At 40.9% G+C, this 18,089-nt stretch overlaps 1 protein-coding gene across 1 annotated transcript in view; it reads left to right on the top strand.

Moving 5' to 3' along the window:
* The window catches only part of ptprdb (protein tyrosine phosphatase receptor type Db), a 155,521-nt gene that overhangs the window by 88,038 nt on the left and 49,394 nt on the right, over positions 1-18,089 (top strand). The window contains 2 exon segments of the mRNA XM_051946554.1: positions 10,572-10,717; positions 12,715-12,856. Coding sequence (XP_051802514.1) covers positions 10,572-10,717; positions 12,715-12,856 — 288 coding nt within the window.

The raw sequence follows: 18,089 nt of genomic DNA, 5'->3' as shown, positions 1-18,089 counted from the left end.
AGATCACATATGGCAAATCAGATAATTTTTCTTACTGCTTCTACGAGTGTCATAGCATGTGCCTGTGTGTGTCTGTATGTGAAGCCCGTGGCTCGTAACATCATCCGATCCTTGTCAGATGCATTTCTCAAGTAGGTTCACATGCACATTAGTGTCCTGGTCGTGAGTCATATCCTGCTTTCAATTATAGCTGCAGCTAATGATTATGTTCACGACTAAGCAGATTAGCGTATTGATTGCTTTCCTGATTATTTGTTTGGTCCATAAAAGGTCAGATTTTTCACAGCGGCTTATGTCATGTCTTCGATACACTTGCTATGTCCAACCAACATTCCAAAATCCAAGGATACTCAGCTTCATGTAAGGCTAATAAACGTAGGAAATATTTTTTTTATAGAATGGAAATTGCATTAAATATGCATTATAAAAACGTCACTAATAATAATAAAAATAAGAAAACAAGCCATTAAAAACAAGTGTATTTGTCTCACTAAGCCTGAAAAATGTATGAAAAATGTATATAATTATTACAAATATTCTCAGTCACCAGCAAAACTGATTTAATAATATATTTTAGGCACCAAAATTACACACGCACACACTGCTACAATTGCTTAGTTTGTTACTGTGTGTATTAAAACGCCAAACTAACTACCTTATTAACCGATTTTTCTGTGTCAGTGCTCCTATCTGCTTCTTCACACTTATATATATAGGATATTAATTATGGATCAGTTCCTCATACAGCTCTACTTCAAAATCCTGAACTAACTAAGCACTTTTCCTGGAACAACAGACTTAACTCACTCAGACGTCTGGATTTCTGGACGCTGACGCACTTTCCAAGTTCTATTAGGTTTGATCTTTTCCTCTTATCAGCCATCTTAATGGAGGACATCAGCACCAGGCGACAGTCAATTTATCACTACATTGTTAACCTTGTTTTTGAGATTTCCGATTGACGACCACGATTCCCGTTGAAGATGCACCTACACAGATAACTGATGATGATCGGAACATGACGACGTTCATAAGGTGGCAAAAGTGCTTTAAAAATTATAATTACCATGATAAGTAGTCCGCTTCCTCAAATCCGATAGATTAAAGCTTATCTGAGTTTTTGAAATCAGGATATGGTGAGCTAACGCATTAACGTGAAATTCCAAACAATCTGATCATTACGGGGGTGATTGTGTGCTTGGAAACATGCTTAACACGTCTGTTTGAGATAAAAGATTTCACACTCTGTTTTACAGTTGATGATTTGCAGTTAGGGTTTGAATCACTGGTGATTATTTATGGTGAGACTTAGCATAAAAGAGATAAGACAGAAAAACAGTGTGGGAGGATTGAGGAATAATGTAAGAGTGAGAGAGGGCACAATCAAGTTCTGCTGAGCTCTATTGATCACTTGAGCATCTATCTAATTTTTGATTTGCATATTCGTTTTAAAAATGTTTGTACTATAAGTGTATGATGAGAATATTTGTGAAGTATGGTATGTGAAACATGCACAGCGTGGTTGGAAGGAAAATGCAGTGCTCAAGGTTATGGTCGTATGATGTTGAACATACATCATCACCGACCTGTAAAGCAGACATATATATGCACTAGGCTACCATAATGGCGCAAAAATACAGGCTTGAGGCAGCCGTTTCCATCGTGCATTGTTCTAAAAGTACACATCCACAAACCACTCTTGTTTTCCTTTCAGCCTCCTGCCCTTGTGTCTCATGTCTAAGTCCCAGGGTCGGCCAGCAAAGGCCCAGTCATCCATCAAAACGATGATGCTCCCAGACTTTCTCTATGAGGATTAGGGGAGCAGCACAGATGCGACAAGGGTGGAAAGGATTCATGCTCTGTCTGTAGTTTTTCTTTTTCCCCTGCCCTCGTCTCATTCACTGTGACTTTCCCCATTGCTCTTTTCTGGCTCGCTTTCTTGCCTCTTCTCAGCACATCCATATAATTTGGTGAGAAAGGAGGGACGGAGGGCTAGAGGGGCGAAATGGGAGGAAAGGCTGTTCGTTTCTCTTTTTATCTCATTGTGTATGACGTTCGGTGCCTCTTTTAATATCAACAGTAGGGATTCGGAGATTTGAGTGTTGAGAATTCAAACGGGGGCTGCCGGGACACTGACATCTTTGCTGCTTGTCACATATCTTCATGTTTTGAAATGTTAAATGCACTCTAAAAAATTGCTTTCACTTGTGCTTATCTTCGCCTAAGCTTAATATCGGATGAATGGAATACAGTTAGTCTTGCGAATTTTAGTTTTCTGTATCTCTGGCATAAGTTTTTATCAAACTTGAGAACATCAACACAGATGTTGCACTCACATACACACTGGTAGACTGAGGGTATTAAGATGCAATCAAATGGAACAGCATCCCATGTGCATAGTTGGAATCCTTGCATGACTTCACCATATGGGCATTCTGCAGAGACGCGCTGGTACAACAGTGTAAGCAGCACACTGAGCTTTGCATGTAAGAATGCAGGGATTTTTTTTGTTAAAATTCTCCCTCTTTTGCTCTCTGCCTGTCCCCTGCCACCATTTTTGTTTCTCACAGTGTTTGTGTGCGCGTGCGTGCATATGATATCTATCTGGTGGATTAAGAGTAATGCCCTGATCCTGTCACAAACTAGGCCACTGCTCCATGTACGCAATGAGATGCCCTGCGCAATGAGATGCCCTGCGCGAGAAGCTGCGTCTCTCCACATGTCATTCAGGGTGATGGGGAACAATGCAACAACAGGGTTCTTTTCTGCTGACCCTAGTCTGCCCCGAAACCAACGAGCCGTCGCCCCCCCCCCCCCTTGTGGCTTGGATGTAACAATAAAAATTCCAACTGAAATACAACGCCGCGTATGTGCAACACAACACAACAAATCGTCTCATTTTTCAGAAGCTTACAGTAGGGGAAGCACTGCTAAGTTGCAGCCCTATAGCAAGCAGACTGTACATTTTGAAACCTAGCAAGAGTGGTTTAGGATTCTGCCCAAGGAGGCTCTTGGTAATGTGAAACTCTTTACCCTCGGCTTGCATCACATCATTTATGTGCTGTAAAAGCTGTGCATTTTCCATTTCCCCAACCTCAAAGTTGATGTGAAAAAAGAACACAGGGGGGTCAATAAACTCCATTTTCAATTTTTTTACAGTTACTCAAATTATGACCTTTTCATACATGACATATTAGCCCTGTGTAGAACACTGGAAACATAGCTCTGGTTCATGCGGTGACTGATTGACCTGTCAAAATTGAAACATAGTTCTAGCACTCACGTGGCCCTCTGGCTGAAAGGTGGTTGGCTTAGTCTCCTACAATGACTGCATGTCTACTTGTACTTACTTGGGGAGCCCTTGAGCACGACAGCAAACATCACCTGCTTAGACATGAACTTTCTGTGGTTACCTGCAAGTATTTAATTCTTCCTCAGGGTGCGAGGTCAAGGGTCTGAGATGCCATTTAAAGCAATGTACTCATCTACAGTCACATGGCAGACTTGTATTTTTTGTATATTGCATTTTTTTAATTACTAAAACAAATTATTCTAAGTTTTAGTATGATGGAAATGAGCGATTCTCACTGTCACAGTCATGTACACAAACCAATGCTCAAATTATCCAGTTTTTATTGAATGCATTTGACTTTCTATGAACAAAAGCCTTACTTTTGCTTTGTTAAGTCAAAACTAAGAACATGAACAGGTAGGTATCAGTTCAGGCACATTAGCAAGTGTGCAGACTTAGAGATTAACTGGTCCTCATTACTGATGGATGACATACTGTCAGGATTTCCTGCAATGAGAAGAAGAGGTAAAGTCACAAAGGTTAAAGGTTTCTGCATGTGGGATTTGTTAAGGGTGCAAAAGACATTGAAGGTATTTTCTTGGATGGATTGTGTTTCCTGTTCTGTGAATGATTGGTATTGCTTGGCTCACTGTGAAAGCAAATAAAAGGCGAGATCGTGGCTGACATCATTGCCCATAACTTCAGCACAAAATGTCAAAGTGTCAACACCCGCTGGTGGGAGTTTAGCCCATGATGAAAGCAGCGGGTGATTTCTGCTTTTCACTGGATAATGGTGATCAAATGACCAAGAGACCTCCAGTGTTACAGGTCAGCTCGTTAAGGGTGTAAGCATTATTTTTTTCTTTAGTACATGACAATTTTTATGTGCATGAACCATAGTTGAAGATACTTTTAAATGGAGCTCCACATGTAGCACTAAAGGAGATATATTCACTTTATATGAGCAGATCCACAGCGCTCTTCTGCCTGTTCTGTACAAAGCAGGAGACAGTTGTTGCTTCACTTAACATAGATACTGAACAGGCACATTTAAAATGAAGTGCATACAATGTTGAATCAAGTAGGTTCTTCTAGTTATATGTGCATACACAAAGCCCTACACAAAGCTACAGAGGGTTGCTTTTACACTTCTTTGCCAGGGACACCTTTATTTTAGATTCTAAGCTTTATGGTGCTTCTTCTAACTGTTTGTTTATATATATATCTGTCACTGGTTTTAAAAATGACGGGTTCAAATAGACCTATTGGCAGTCTTTATCCACTGACTGTGTAGTTCCTCTTTCTTTAAAAATCAAAGGTGCAGCTAGGTGAATGTCAAGCCTAGAAACATCACAAATTTTTATGCTGGAAAATCAAAGGGCATGTTCTTTCTTGTTAAAAGTAATAAATGATATGTATAAATAATAGAAAATACATAATTGGACCCTTTTTGCCTTAAGCCAGTGGGAGGGTTAACACAGTTAGACAGTGTGTATTTGAAATAAAGGAAAATAAATCTGCTCAGACACGGCCGACAAGCCGACAGTTGATGTTGAGTAAGGAATGTAAGAATTGAGCCTAACTCGTTTTTAATTAACGTGCCACTTATCAACTGAACTAATTCCAGTCGTTATCTAAATAATTCATGTTTTGTTTTCTGGAATGATTTATTGTATTGTATTAAAATTCAGCTCCAGCGATGATGTGTCAGCTCATCTGGAATATAACATTGAAATAAATCAAGAGCGCAAGTATCTCTCCACAGAAGGTGACAGAAATGGGCCACATCACAAACAAAAAACTAAAAAATTTAAAATGCCAAAGTCACGTTGTGCAACTGTTTGCTGCTCACACTGGCATCAAAAGATGGAGAGTGCAAGAAAAATAGCTTTGTAGGACATTGGCCCGTTTGGACTCCCTCAATACGTTCCCCATTGTTGTATATTAATGTCAAACGAAAAACGAAGTCATGTCAAAGCGAGACAGATTAGGCTGAGAGCAGGACAGTCCATTGAGATGAGAAGAAAAATAAAGCAGCTGCCAAAGCTTCTCAGTGTGCTGCATCACTGGCCCTCGGTATCGAAGCTATTAGCAGCTAGCATAGCTATGCGCCCATCTGTGAATAACACAATCTGACTACCTTAGCTTAGCCTTAGCTTAGCAGGTGCACTCGCCTGTGAAGAGGCAGGGTAGCATTAGCTTAGCTTGAGCGCAGTCGAGCAGTGGCGTGTAAGTAATACACTGAGACCAGCACTAAAAAAAACAAAAAAAACAACCCTTCATCTTTATGGGAAGCCAGTTCTGACCCTGTAAAGTTGTGTACCCAGTGGGTAGCCCATGTGTTTCTAATGACCTATGTATAAAAGAAGATCCTGTTTGATTAATTCCTCCCCTTGCATTTCTAACAAATTAACCCTGATTAATTCGGCACTAGCCAGACCCTGCAGCAGCTATGGTGGTTAAGTGTCAGGCTAATTGGACATGCATTACTAACAGCCATAAAAGTGCATATTATCTTTTGCTGTTGCAGCAGTGTACAAATGATAATGCCATAGTAATGCTTGGTGACGGTGGGTGGAGGTTGTCCAGAAAACCGCAGGCCTATTTGCCAGAGTGAAGCTCACTAGCATGCAATTTTAAATCAAAACCGTGTTTGAGTTAAATGATCCCATTCTTCCTCTTTTACAGTTCAGATAGACACTTAAACTTTGTGAAACCTGAATAACATCTTATTTTAATTCAGATTTTTATCAAATCTGCCGGCACTTAATTGCGTATAATTTCATTTTCCATGTTGAAATAACCCATTTTGCCAAATGTTTTGCGATTAACGCTTATGTGTTCTGCAAAAAGATGATAGCTGTCTCTGTGTTTATTGGCCCCAGCAATCCAATTTCATTACTGGGACGAAAGCAAGCAGCTGATAATTTGCTCCTAATGTGTCGGTTTGATGTTAATGTGTTTTAAGTTATGGTTCTGGCCAGCTGCCTACTCACTCTCAAGGCTGACTATCATGGCCCTGGCTCAGTCCCGTATATTGGCCTTGTTCCTCAACTTGTTTGACAAGCCTGATTCACTTTTCATTTGGGGAGTCATCAGCTAACCACCCACAGCCACACACAATACTTTACAGCTGGATCTCTCCTCAGCAACGACTGTAAATTACTCCTCACGTGCCTAACGGTAGACACGTACAGTCACACAAATGTGAGCACAGATGCTTTTTTTTAGATATGATGCAAATTTCCAACATATGGGCATAGATGCTCACAAATGCTTTGCCTTCACATGAGTCTACATATAGACTCAAACACTCAGGATTATCTGTGAACATGTCTATAGGGAATACTGATGTGATCAGGGAGGTCAATAACCATCGTCTTCCTCTGAGAAATGATCTGCGTTTTTAAGCTGTGAGCAGAAAAAAATTCAAGCATTAAGCAAACACGCACACATCAGCTAACTTTAACGTCTTCTCCATTCAGCTGTAACTGTTCTCTTTTCCTGATAAAAACTCTGCTTACTCATTCTGTTTTTATCTTAGATTTCAGACTCTGTTGTTAATCTATTGCCTCTGATAATCCAGCCTTTCTGATTGAGAGCGCACAGTATGAGGCCTGGGGGCTCACACTTTGCAACGTTTTGCAATTTTTTAAAAGATGTGTAGAAATCATTTCCAATCATAACACAGTGCTCTTCAAAATATATTACATAAACATCTGAACTGAGCATTTCCTCTTCTGTCAGAAAATTAGATTCATAGACGTAACATCTCTTTTTTTCCCATCAAATAGAGGATAAAATCTACATTCCAATCATTGAGTTTCTGAACACATATTCCTAAATTTTTCTGTGTAATGAAAAGTATAAGAGATTCTTTCTTTAACCTGAGACGAACATCTTTCGCAGTTGTTTCCATCTCTTTTTCCTGCCAAATACGAACTTGCCATCCTAAGAGTTACACTCTTTCCTAATCTTGATACACCATATCTGTAAATCATACTCCCTGAAGGTTTGTTCCAGCATCTGTTCTTACAAACTCGATCTCTCTCGCTGTGTCCCTCTAGGTTAAGACAGCATCTGCCAGCCACAATATGTCCCTGTAGTCTCCTACACAGCGCTATTAGCTTCCTTAGTCCTGCTATTTGTCTTTTCAAAGTGCTACTCCAGTGATTCTCCATCACCCCATTACAATCCATCCAAAAACAATGCTGCATTTGTCACGGTTTACAAAATTAAAACTGACAAACCAACAAAACCAGTCAATAGTCGGAGGAGAAGCATAGCAGGGTCTGTCGAGAGGTTTTACCTGTAATAAATAGTGATGTTGTAATTTTTAAAGAAAAATTAGGACATCGTCATTCTGTGTTTCAGTATGGAATACAAAAGGCGGCATCAAGATGGTCTTTTCACCCTGGAAGTTTATCACGTCTTCAGAAGTGACTCAAAAGTGGTGCGAAGAGGGGAGTCGACTGTTTAATCCCTGCCATCTGTTGTGTCGATCAGATCCCACTATATGATGACCTATATGTCGGCCACCCTCCTTTCACCACCCACACACACACATATCAAGAGAGGAAGGATTGTTACTGTCTAATTCCATCTAAATCCCTCTGTGTGGATCACTCAGTAGTTTCCCTGTTGTGTACGATATGCAGGAAAACGGAGGCTGTGTGGAACACCGAGCCACATGCATCGACACCTCCATCACTGCCGTAAACGACTTCTGACATTTTATATGTGTAAAATAATAAACCCTCACGTGTCTCTTTCCTTCCCCCGAAACCTCTGCAAATGTTTAAGTGCCCTTTTAAGCTTTGGCCCCCTTCCTATGACCCAAATGTCAGTGCTTAATCGGCAGCATTTAATCGTCTTGGATGAGAGCTGAAACATCTCCAAGAGACAAAAAGACAAGTTCTACTGAACCACTTATGGGGAAATCATTTAGGACAGTGTTGAGAAGGAGGACAAGGATAGAAACAGGGTGATGAATTCAGAAGAAAAAGCAGTAGACTGAGAAAATAGAGGAAAACCAAAATCAAGGAAAAGTGAATAAGGAAGGGAGCTCAAAAGAGGAGGGGAGGAGAGAAATTGTTGAGAGTTGGGAGAAGTGTGGAGCATACGGTTGCATCCTCCCCCATTTCCTCCCCACTCCCACCCCCCTTCATAAAGTCAGTCAATGTGACAGGAAGACTTATATAACACCCCAGAGATGGAGGGAGGAGATGGGGAAAGGGTAACAAGGAGGAGGATGAAAGAGGGAGCAAGGAGAGCAGCTGTGAAGTGGGAGGAAGAAGCGATGCAGTGACAAAGAATTGGGAATGGGGTAGAGAGATAAAGAGGCAAAATATAAAGAGAGAACGTAAGACAATTAAACAGGAGATGTATGAAGAGAGTGATCGGGGCGAGAGAGATAAAGAGAAGGGGGGAAAGATAAAAAAAAAAGCAATTGAAAGATCTACCATGCCTTTTAGTATGGCTCTGCTGGCTTTACACTTTTCATTTGTTTTGTACGGGAGAGATTAGCAAGAGGATTAAGAGAGAGATTCTCCCGCTCCTCATTCTTTTTCTTTTTCCCTCAGCCTCCCTCTCAGATGGGCTCACATATTTGCTCGCTTATTCAGGCGTCACGCACACACATGCATGACAATGGCATGCATGTTGGAATGATCTGCGTGCAGCGATACACCGTACATATTAGCACCACAAAAGAAACCATTATTTTTATCGTGTATTCGTCTGTAGACTGTTTTGTCTCCAAAAAAATGTCAAAGAATGAGAAATTACCATTGCAATTTCCCAGAACCCAAAATGCCTTTTTTTTTTAATTGCTTGAAAATTACATATTTTACATAAAGGAGGCAAAAACACAGATCTGGAAATTCTCATATTTTGTATGCACCCTGGTGAATGCATTATCCAGAATGATGGTCAGTCCGTTGGCCAGTTATTTAATTGGCTAAACATTTGGCACTGGATGAACTCACACAAACACACTCCCACGTACAGGTGCACAGTTTCTGTAGGTGAATGTAAATTGGCGTGTGCATGGAGGAAAAAGTGAGCTGACAGACACACACACACACACACACACACACACACACACACACACACACACACACACACACACACACACACACACACACACACTGTTTTATTCAGTCATTGAGGTAGATTTGGCAGTGAGCCAGTGAGGTGTAGAGGTGATTGGGCAGCTTGGGGCTCTCTGACTGTGTTTGCCAGTACATCTGGCTCGCTCGCTCTCCATTGCACCCTCTGTGTCTCCCCCTCTCTCTCTCTCTCTCCGGCTCGTCTTCCTCTTTCTCTCTCTCCCTCCGCCGCTCTCCATCTGTCTCTCTCACTCGTTCCTTTTATCTCATTCGCTCCTCTGTTCATTTCTCCCCACTCTTTCAACACACGCTCGCTCTCGTTTTTTTTCTTCTCTCCCCTTCTCTGAAAGGCTTTTTCTCCCTTTTCTCCCTCCCTCCTTTTAAACAGCAAAAAGCAATTTCTCTCCCTTTGTCAGGGCGGTTGGCGGTAAGCCCTTAAGTAGGGATTTTCTGGTTTGGCTGGAATGCCATTAGGCGAGCTGGTGGTGACGTGCCGTGACTGACGTGCCGAATCTTTTTGATGTCGTGATGTCACAATCCAGCAGAGGCTGTGGTTATGATATTGTTGGCGTCCCCGGAACGAGGAGCTTTAGTGGTCATGTCAGGAGTAAGTCTTCATAAATCCTTTATGGCACAGAAATATTAAGCTTCTTTGGGTGGTACAGGGACAGTGGGAGAACATGGTTGTACGTGCACACACGTGTATAGAAAAAAAAAAAAGACACACACAGACACAAAGCCACCCACATTCGGATCTAAGCTGAAAGATGTGTTGGAGGTGAACACGAACTGCAATAAGGGGTTGACACTGTAACACGAAGACACTCTCAAAAACAGCTGGATTGTTGAAACCTTTTTACAGGCTGTATCATTGTTCTTCACTTTTTCGCTTAAACTGCACGACACATACACAGCTTGCATTCCCTTTTCACACACAACAAAGGTAAATGCTACAGTATATACGTGTCAGGAGCAGATTATTGTAGCATATTGAGTGATGTTCCAGTGTTGACATGCATTTAGGAGACTCTAATATTCCATTAGTGCATAACTACATGTTGTCATGTGAAGGCTATTGGATAACTTTTCATGACAACTTCTGCCAGGACTTGTTGACATGTGCAAACACACAAACTAACTTTTTCTTTTTATTACATCTTTTCCTACAGCACCCCCCAGATTCACACGAACCCCAGAAGACCAAACAGGAGTCCAGGGGGGAGTAGCTTCCTTTGTGTGCCAGGCCTCCGGGGAACCGCAGCCCAAGATTGTCTGGAACAAGAAGGGCAAGAAAGTCAGCAACCAAAGATTTGAGGTGCGATGCTGTGATACTAATGAATGAAGCACAATGGGAATTGGTTTGCATCCCACAATAGAGCCGCGGTAGAGGTTTGCTGACTGCGTGGAGGCTGTGCTCGTGGTCACAGAGTGAACTGAAGCAGGAGGACTGCTGCTGTTGTTGTCAGTTCTTGTTTGTGTTTTCCCGCTGTTTATCCTCCTTACACTTTTCTCACAGCAGACGTTTGACTGGTAAAAGTAATGACATTAAACATGGCCGTAAACACTGATTCATGATTATTTCATTGACGGAGAATTAATCTGCAACTGTTCTAATAATCAGTTCATTGCTAAAAGGAATAGTTTGAATTATAATAGATGAGGATGGAGCTACGAGACAGCTGTGCTGATTAAATATACAATATGTAAAGTGTTAATCTGCAAGCTTTAGAGATGCTTGTAGGCACATGTTTGGTCTCTGAGCAAAGCCAGGTTAGCTGTGTTTTCAGTACACTTCATGATAAGCTAACCATAACCTGCCTATAGGTTGATATTTATGGATACATTAAGAATGTAGAAAGTGAAAAAACGTGTTTTCAAACTGTCAGACTAGTTCTCTTCAACACTTTTAAAGATTAAATGTCAAACACTGCTTAGTTCCAGCTCATCAGACTGTTAATTAGACAAACACAAGAAATTGGCCTTCACCAAAGAATCAGTTAATTAAATAATTGCCAGAATTGTTTACAATGAAAAAAAATGCTGCTGTACATTTATGTTTTCCTCTTTGAAACCCTGTATTGTACATGCATACACACTCAGGTTGTCTGAATACAGCAGAACCATCATCAGTGTTTTTGCCGCTGATATTTGTTGCGATGAAAGTTGACATTTAACTCAATGATGAGGGTTGTGTTTTCATTTATTTATGATTATATACAGACACATGAACAATTTGGATACAAAGTCAAAATCTTTACCTGGAAAGATTTGATCAGTTTCCGTCCTTTCTGTATTTGTACTCCAAAGGTTTTGCAGGTGTGTGAAATGCTCTCTGTTCCAACTCTTTCATATGTCAGATAATGCCTTGGGCTACAGTATATGAGATTCTTATATGATCAGCCTTATTAGTTTCCCAGAGGCCCAAACCTTTGATTTATTTCCCCACCTCACAAGTCACTCTTAGATGGAGATGTTGAATCGGCTCCGCCAGCGTCACCCTGAGCTCAGGGTGCTTTTTCCACTTTAATAAGTCCGTTTTTCCTCCCAGGTTTAAGTTCATCTGGGTGTCTTCCTGTTTGTGATTAAATTACTCCAGGAACTATTCTGTTTTTTATTTCAGACTATATAAGCTTGAGCTACCTGCTGTATATTTTTCTTCTCTTCCTGTTCCTGTTGGGCAGGACTTGTTGTGAGATTTATTTTTATTGGATTTCAGTCGGTAGCAACCCTTCCCAGAATTCAAAATCCAGATCAATTACATGCTTGTATTAAGCTTATGCAAGAACAGTTGTAATGCACAATCTGGGAGCTCTGAAAAATCCCAAAGTTATTACAAATCCAAACAGGACAAGAGAAGTATTCTACTACATTATTTCACTGCAGTCAAAAAGTACTTCAGTGGAGTGCTTGTGTAGTGCTATTGGATTTCAATGTCTGTAGTGACCAATGTTACACTTTGGATTCAGCTTTTCTCACTAAATTAAAAACTGAAACAAGTCCTTAAAAACGTGTTTTCCCTGCAAATTTTTGTTGAGGATCAAATTAAAACCAAGCAGCAACACCAGTCAGAGTCCAGTGTTTCAGATACATTTCAACAAGTTTGCTGTCACTCTATCTGTTGCACAATGCAGTATTTTAAAGCTTGATGAATTCAGAAGAGGTTTTATCAAAAGTTCCTTTTTCGGCAGCCGCATGCCAAGTGACATGAGTAAAGAAACACCAACTATAAGCGATTCATTTCAGCCCACGCATCATTTGATCCATAAGAGAAATAGCTATTTTAGCTGCTTTAACAAATTTTCCCAACAACAGGTAATAGAGTTTGACGATGGATCCGGCTCGGTCCTGAGGATTCAGCCGCTGAGAACCCCCAGAGATGAGGCAATTTATGAATGTCACGCCTCCAACTCAGCAGGAGAGATTACTGCCTCCACCAGACTCAGCGTGTTAAGAGGTCAGTGTGAACGCACTCTCAGTCTGACTCCATGTAGCTGTCACACACTATATTTCACGTTCATAATCAAAACACTTCTTGAATTCGTTCATAACACCCTGTAATAGAGAATAAATAATGTATTTGCACACACGAAGGCATTTTTCAGTCTCGTAGTAGTCTATTCGTCCATAATTAACTCTTATCATTAATAACTGCTGTAAGTAAATAAATATTTGCCAGTTTAACCCATTTGTTAAGAATTCATTGTTTCAATTTCTGTGCTCATATTTCCAGTATCAAGAACGATCTTTCAACATTAGTGAGTTTTGTGAGTTGGGAACAAACTTTCACACACTTTTAACTTTCTAAACCCCATTTTCTTTGGGCCTGTTGTGTTTTTACTCACTGTGGGTTCATTTTTACCACAATATATGGAAACAACACAAACCTAGCTAGGAATGGTGAGAATTCAGAATTCTCTTCTGTGCAATATGGCACAGTTATAATGCCATAAACTATTTAAATAAGGAAAAGAAAAAATTAAGAAAAACACAAGTTGAATTTAGTGATAAATTATTTTACAGACATCTACCGGTACATGTACAATATGTGCTCACAATTATCACCAGTACTGGAAAAAAATGGTGTCTGTATATGCTGTCAGTATTTTACTACAAACAAAGCCTGCAGTTTAACTAAAAGTCCCATATGAGACTTCTTTTTTTTTTTTTTTTTTTTTTGCAGACTCTGGTCTGTGCAAAGGGTATTTTTTAGAGAATTTTTTTAATTGAGACGTGCAAGTGAGTCTGTTGAAATGTCCTGATTTTCAGATCAGATTTGAATAGTTTTCCCAATCAAACACTTGATCACAGATTGAAAGTCAGATGAATTTCTTTCTCTCAAAAGGATGTCTTTCTAGTGATTTTTAAAAGAAGCTTTTCAAACTGCTGGCTAATTTAAGAATTTTGATGTTTAAACACACAGTGATGATTAGTCTATGTGCATGATTATTTATGAGTAAATATGATTCTGGCTATGTTCTATCGAAGTTATCAATCAGTCATTAACAGTTTATGCACTAGTTTAGTTTGCTTCATAGTAGCATTTTGTTTTCTTATCATATACTGAAAGTATTTTATTGATGTTAGCATTGCCTTGAATACACTAAAAATATAATCTAGTAATAGTCAGGTTTTGTACCGTCAGTGTAATACTTTTCTGTCACTTTTCTTGTATCTTGAACACTATTTATGCAGAAGAAATTTGAGGTTAAGGGAATTTTGTCTTCAAATATGGATATGCAAGTGTAAGCACGGATCCACTGCGGTAGACGGTTTAGTGTTAGCAAGAGTCCATTAATGCAGATAGTGATGTTAGTGTTAGTGGAGTCCATTAGGAGAACATTATGTACCGGTAGTTTGAAGCTCAAGAGTGTCTTAGTGAGTGAAGTTGCTCAAGTGTGGATAATCACATCGCCTGCCTTTACGGTACGTGCTCGTGGGGAAAGGACGTGCAGCCTATTGTTCCACCATCTCATCTCTTTCTCTCTCCTTTTTTCTCTCGTCTCTCTGAGGGCTAATAACACCGTTTGAGCTTGTCCGCCAGTCTCTTGTCTTTCTCTCTTGTCTGTCTGTGTTTGTTGTTTTCCCAAGTCCATTCCCTCTCAGTCTTTATTGTGCTCTTCCCATTTTCCTCTCTTTTTATGCACAATCCTTCTTTTCCTTATCGCTCACTCCCTCTGTCTCTCCACATACTCTTAGGTCCACTACACAGCAGCCTCTAAATTATTCACATCAGACCACTCTTTGCATCTTCTGTGCTGTTCCGCTCCATCCATCCAGAATTTTTCCTGTCTCGCACAGTTGTCTTTTGTACGTGTGTGTGTTTGCACTTGTCTGTCCATGTGAGTGCATGCAGGCATGCTCGCTTCTATGTGTGCATCTGGTTGTGCTCTTGCTTATGTTTCTTTGCATCTATTTTTGCTCTTCCTGCTCTTCTTGATGGAAGCTTCAGTGCCCTCATCTCCAATCTTTCTTTTTTCACCGAGAACATTATCGCTCAAGCACATGCACACGGGCAACACACACACACAGACGTATCCTCAATCTAAGACAGCCAGCCTTTATGTAGTGATTAGCCTCTTTTTGTTCCTCTGAGGAGTCATTGTGTTGCAGATGAATAAAAGGCCACCTGGGAGCAGCTAATAGTCCCCGATAGACTGTCAGTCCAAATGTCAGCCACAAAGTGCACACATGTGTGCAGATACATGCACACGCACTTAGACGGGCACACAAACACACACAGTCTTGTCAGTCATGTCGCCGTGTCCCTCCCTGGATCTCGAAAGGCACCAAAGCTCCAGTGACTGACTGACTGACTGACTGACTGTCTGACAGGAGGGATCCGGTGTTAAGGTCAGCCGGCTTAATTACTGAGGATTAGAACCAGGCTAATTGAAATCTTGGCTCCCAGTAAATGGCTGTGATTGGCAATGGCTGAAATAATAATGAAGCTGAGAGCAATTATATGCTTTAGTATCCATTGTACAGTCAGATACTGTATAATTCATGGCACAAGAAAAACGTTGTGTGTGTGTGTGTCTGAAGGGATGTTTGATAAGCACTTGAGTCCAAAAAATATGGTCGTAAATTAGAAAGTTTTAATGTTCTGACTAATGTATCTTTTTAAAGGACAACACAGCGCTTTTGGATCTTATTTGACAAAGACTTACGATGTAAAACTCCCTCAATCACACACAGCAGAGCTGTAGACTTGAGCAGTCAGCTGATCAAACAGGTTGCAAACAAGCCAAAACTATCTAAATTACTTTATTTAGAGGTGAAAGTGAATGTGAGTGCTATCACAGCAGGTCACAGTGGTCTGTAAACTGCGGTGGACAATAACTTTCCTTTTTACCTTAGTAAGAATTATATAAATTCTAGTAAATAAAGCATTCATTGAAGGCACAGGTTGTATTAAGGGCAATTATAGTTTGGCTATATTCATTGTAGTATGCATAAGATGCTATATTTCTTGTGTGTCATCAGTGTGGTTGATTTTAGGTACACATTACAAACAGACCAGAGTTGAATTAATTACCCTCTGAGCAAAAAAGTTAACATGGAAGAAACAGAAAGAATTGCCGTGGCACAGTTGTGTTGTTTTGGATTGTGTTAAATATATTATCCGTGCATTAAAGATATAAGAATTATTCCCTACAGTTCATCCTCTGAGTCAGTCATGAATGACAGAAACAGGTTTGTTTGCAGGTGCACATTACACTTGGGCTTCTGAAACAGCAGCCAGCTCATTCTTTAGTTCCCATGAAGAACAGACAGTCCTCCAGATTTACTGATGACAAACCCAGAACGCTATGTATTTGAGTGTCTGTGTGTGCGTTTGTGATTTCATTTTGGGTCTTGCATAAGGAGAAAAGTGTTCGCACAGCGGTTCCCATGATTGTGAGACTGGGCTTTTCTGTGAGCTGTGAAATTATCTGGATCGCTCACAGTGGAAACAGTGAAGCGGGAGCACATCCAAAGGAAACAGTGTGATGTGTGCGAGGCTCCGTCAACAAGGGAGTGTAGGGTTACGCATCTGCCCCGACCTCAGGGGGTTCTTAGCTGTTACTGTTTCTCTAACACACACATACACACACACACGTACACGCACGCACATGCGGCTCCGTCCCAAACACACCGGGGTGTTGGTTACACCTGTCGCCATGATGGATGGTGGAAAGCTGATTATGCGCGCGCGTTAGCACGTGTGTATGTGCTTCAGTCCATTGAATCAGGCCTCGCTTTCGCTTACATCGCTTCACACCTTGTCAACTTTAAATTAAAAAAATGCCCATGTTTTGTTTTGGTCTGCCCATCAGTGTGTGTGTCCTTGTGTTGTTTTGTGCATGTGTGTTTTCACCCAGGCCTCGTTTCGTTCCTCCTGCAGATCCATGACCACAACTGTTTTTCTGTGCACATGTCAGTGGTTGCAGAAAAGGGGCAGGGAGAGATGCGTGATCTCGGGGAGTAGCACTGGAACTGTGCATCCTCAGTGTTCGGTGCGGTGTCCCACCCCAGGTAGATGAAATAGAATGCATTATTCCTGCCTACGAGGGGCTGGCTTTGAAGTAAGCGTTTGCATAATGAAAGCGGAGAGAATCAGGATTGTTATGCTGTATAGGTCCCTTGTGCTCACTCTCCCTCCCTGTCTGTTCCTCTCTCACTTGTTCTGTCTGTTTTCCTTTCCGTCACTCTTTCTTTGTCCTGCTCTATTGGAATCTATTCTCCTCGTTTCTCCTATATTCTTTCCTCTCGCTCTTTTTTTTTCTTCTCTTTTGCACTTTTGCCCACTTTCAACACCCACACACAGATACACACAAACACCTTCTCATCTTGTTCTCTTGGTTTATTATGTCCATGTTTCCATTTTTCGGGGCGTTGTGATTGATTGAAACTGGAGCTGTTAAAAGGCCACACACGCGTTCGTGAAACCGGTGTCTCACGACCCATCGGCTACGGTTCGATGGGCTAGTACCAGAATTAGCATCTCCTTGGCAAGATTCAGCGCTAGGATTTCCCGTTAATGAGGCTCTGTTTGGTGGAGAGGGATAAAGTCACAAGGGATTGTGGGTAAGAAAAAAAACAGGGGGGTGGGGGATTAAAATAGCCTGCCTTCCAAATCAAATACAGTGTAGGAACACGCTCCTTGCTCGTCTGACTTTTTTTTTCTCCATGTCTGTCTTTATCCACTTTATTATGGATGACTCATCTGACATTTTACCTCGCAGTTTCAAAGTGCAGCGTTGAGCAAAGTTAGAGTTTGTTTTATAAAAGAAAAAAAATTGCTCTGTACCTATTTGATGCAGGGTGGATACAGTGTCTTCTCAGTTCAGGCATCTTTGATCGGCTCATGTCCTCGAAGCATTGTCCCCTCCCTTGGCTTAAGTCTCTCACATCACTTGAATGAAGCTGGATCACTGCCTTTGATTTTCCTCCATCACAGTGGAATGACTCTCCGTTTGATTTAATTGCCGCCGATGTCTATGAATCTGATTTGCCATCCCAAAAGGGTGCAAGTCCCAGTGGATGTGTCTTTATTGGACTAATTTTTTTTTTTTTTTACAATGCATGAGCTTCCAGAAAAGGTTCTTTGTGATAGACACCGCTACAAAAAAGTAGCGTTCAACTGCTACTGAATCCCAGTAGAATAGCGTATTTGATTTTCAGTTGATTCTTATTCAAAGAGCAGT

Source organism: Acanthochromis polyacanthus, chromosome 3 (assembly GCF_021347895.1).
Source record: "Acanthochromis polyacanthus isolate Apoly-LR-REF ecotype Palm Island chromosome 3, KAUST_Apoly_ChrSc, whole genome shotgun sequence".
In the NCBI taxonomy this organism is placed as follows: domain Eukaryota; kingdom Metazoa; phylum Chordata; class Actinopteri; family Pomacentridae; genus Acanthochromis; species Acanthochromis polyacanthus.
This window is presented reverse-complemented; position numbering and strand designations above follow the sequence as displayed.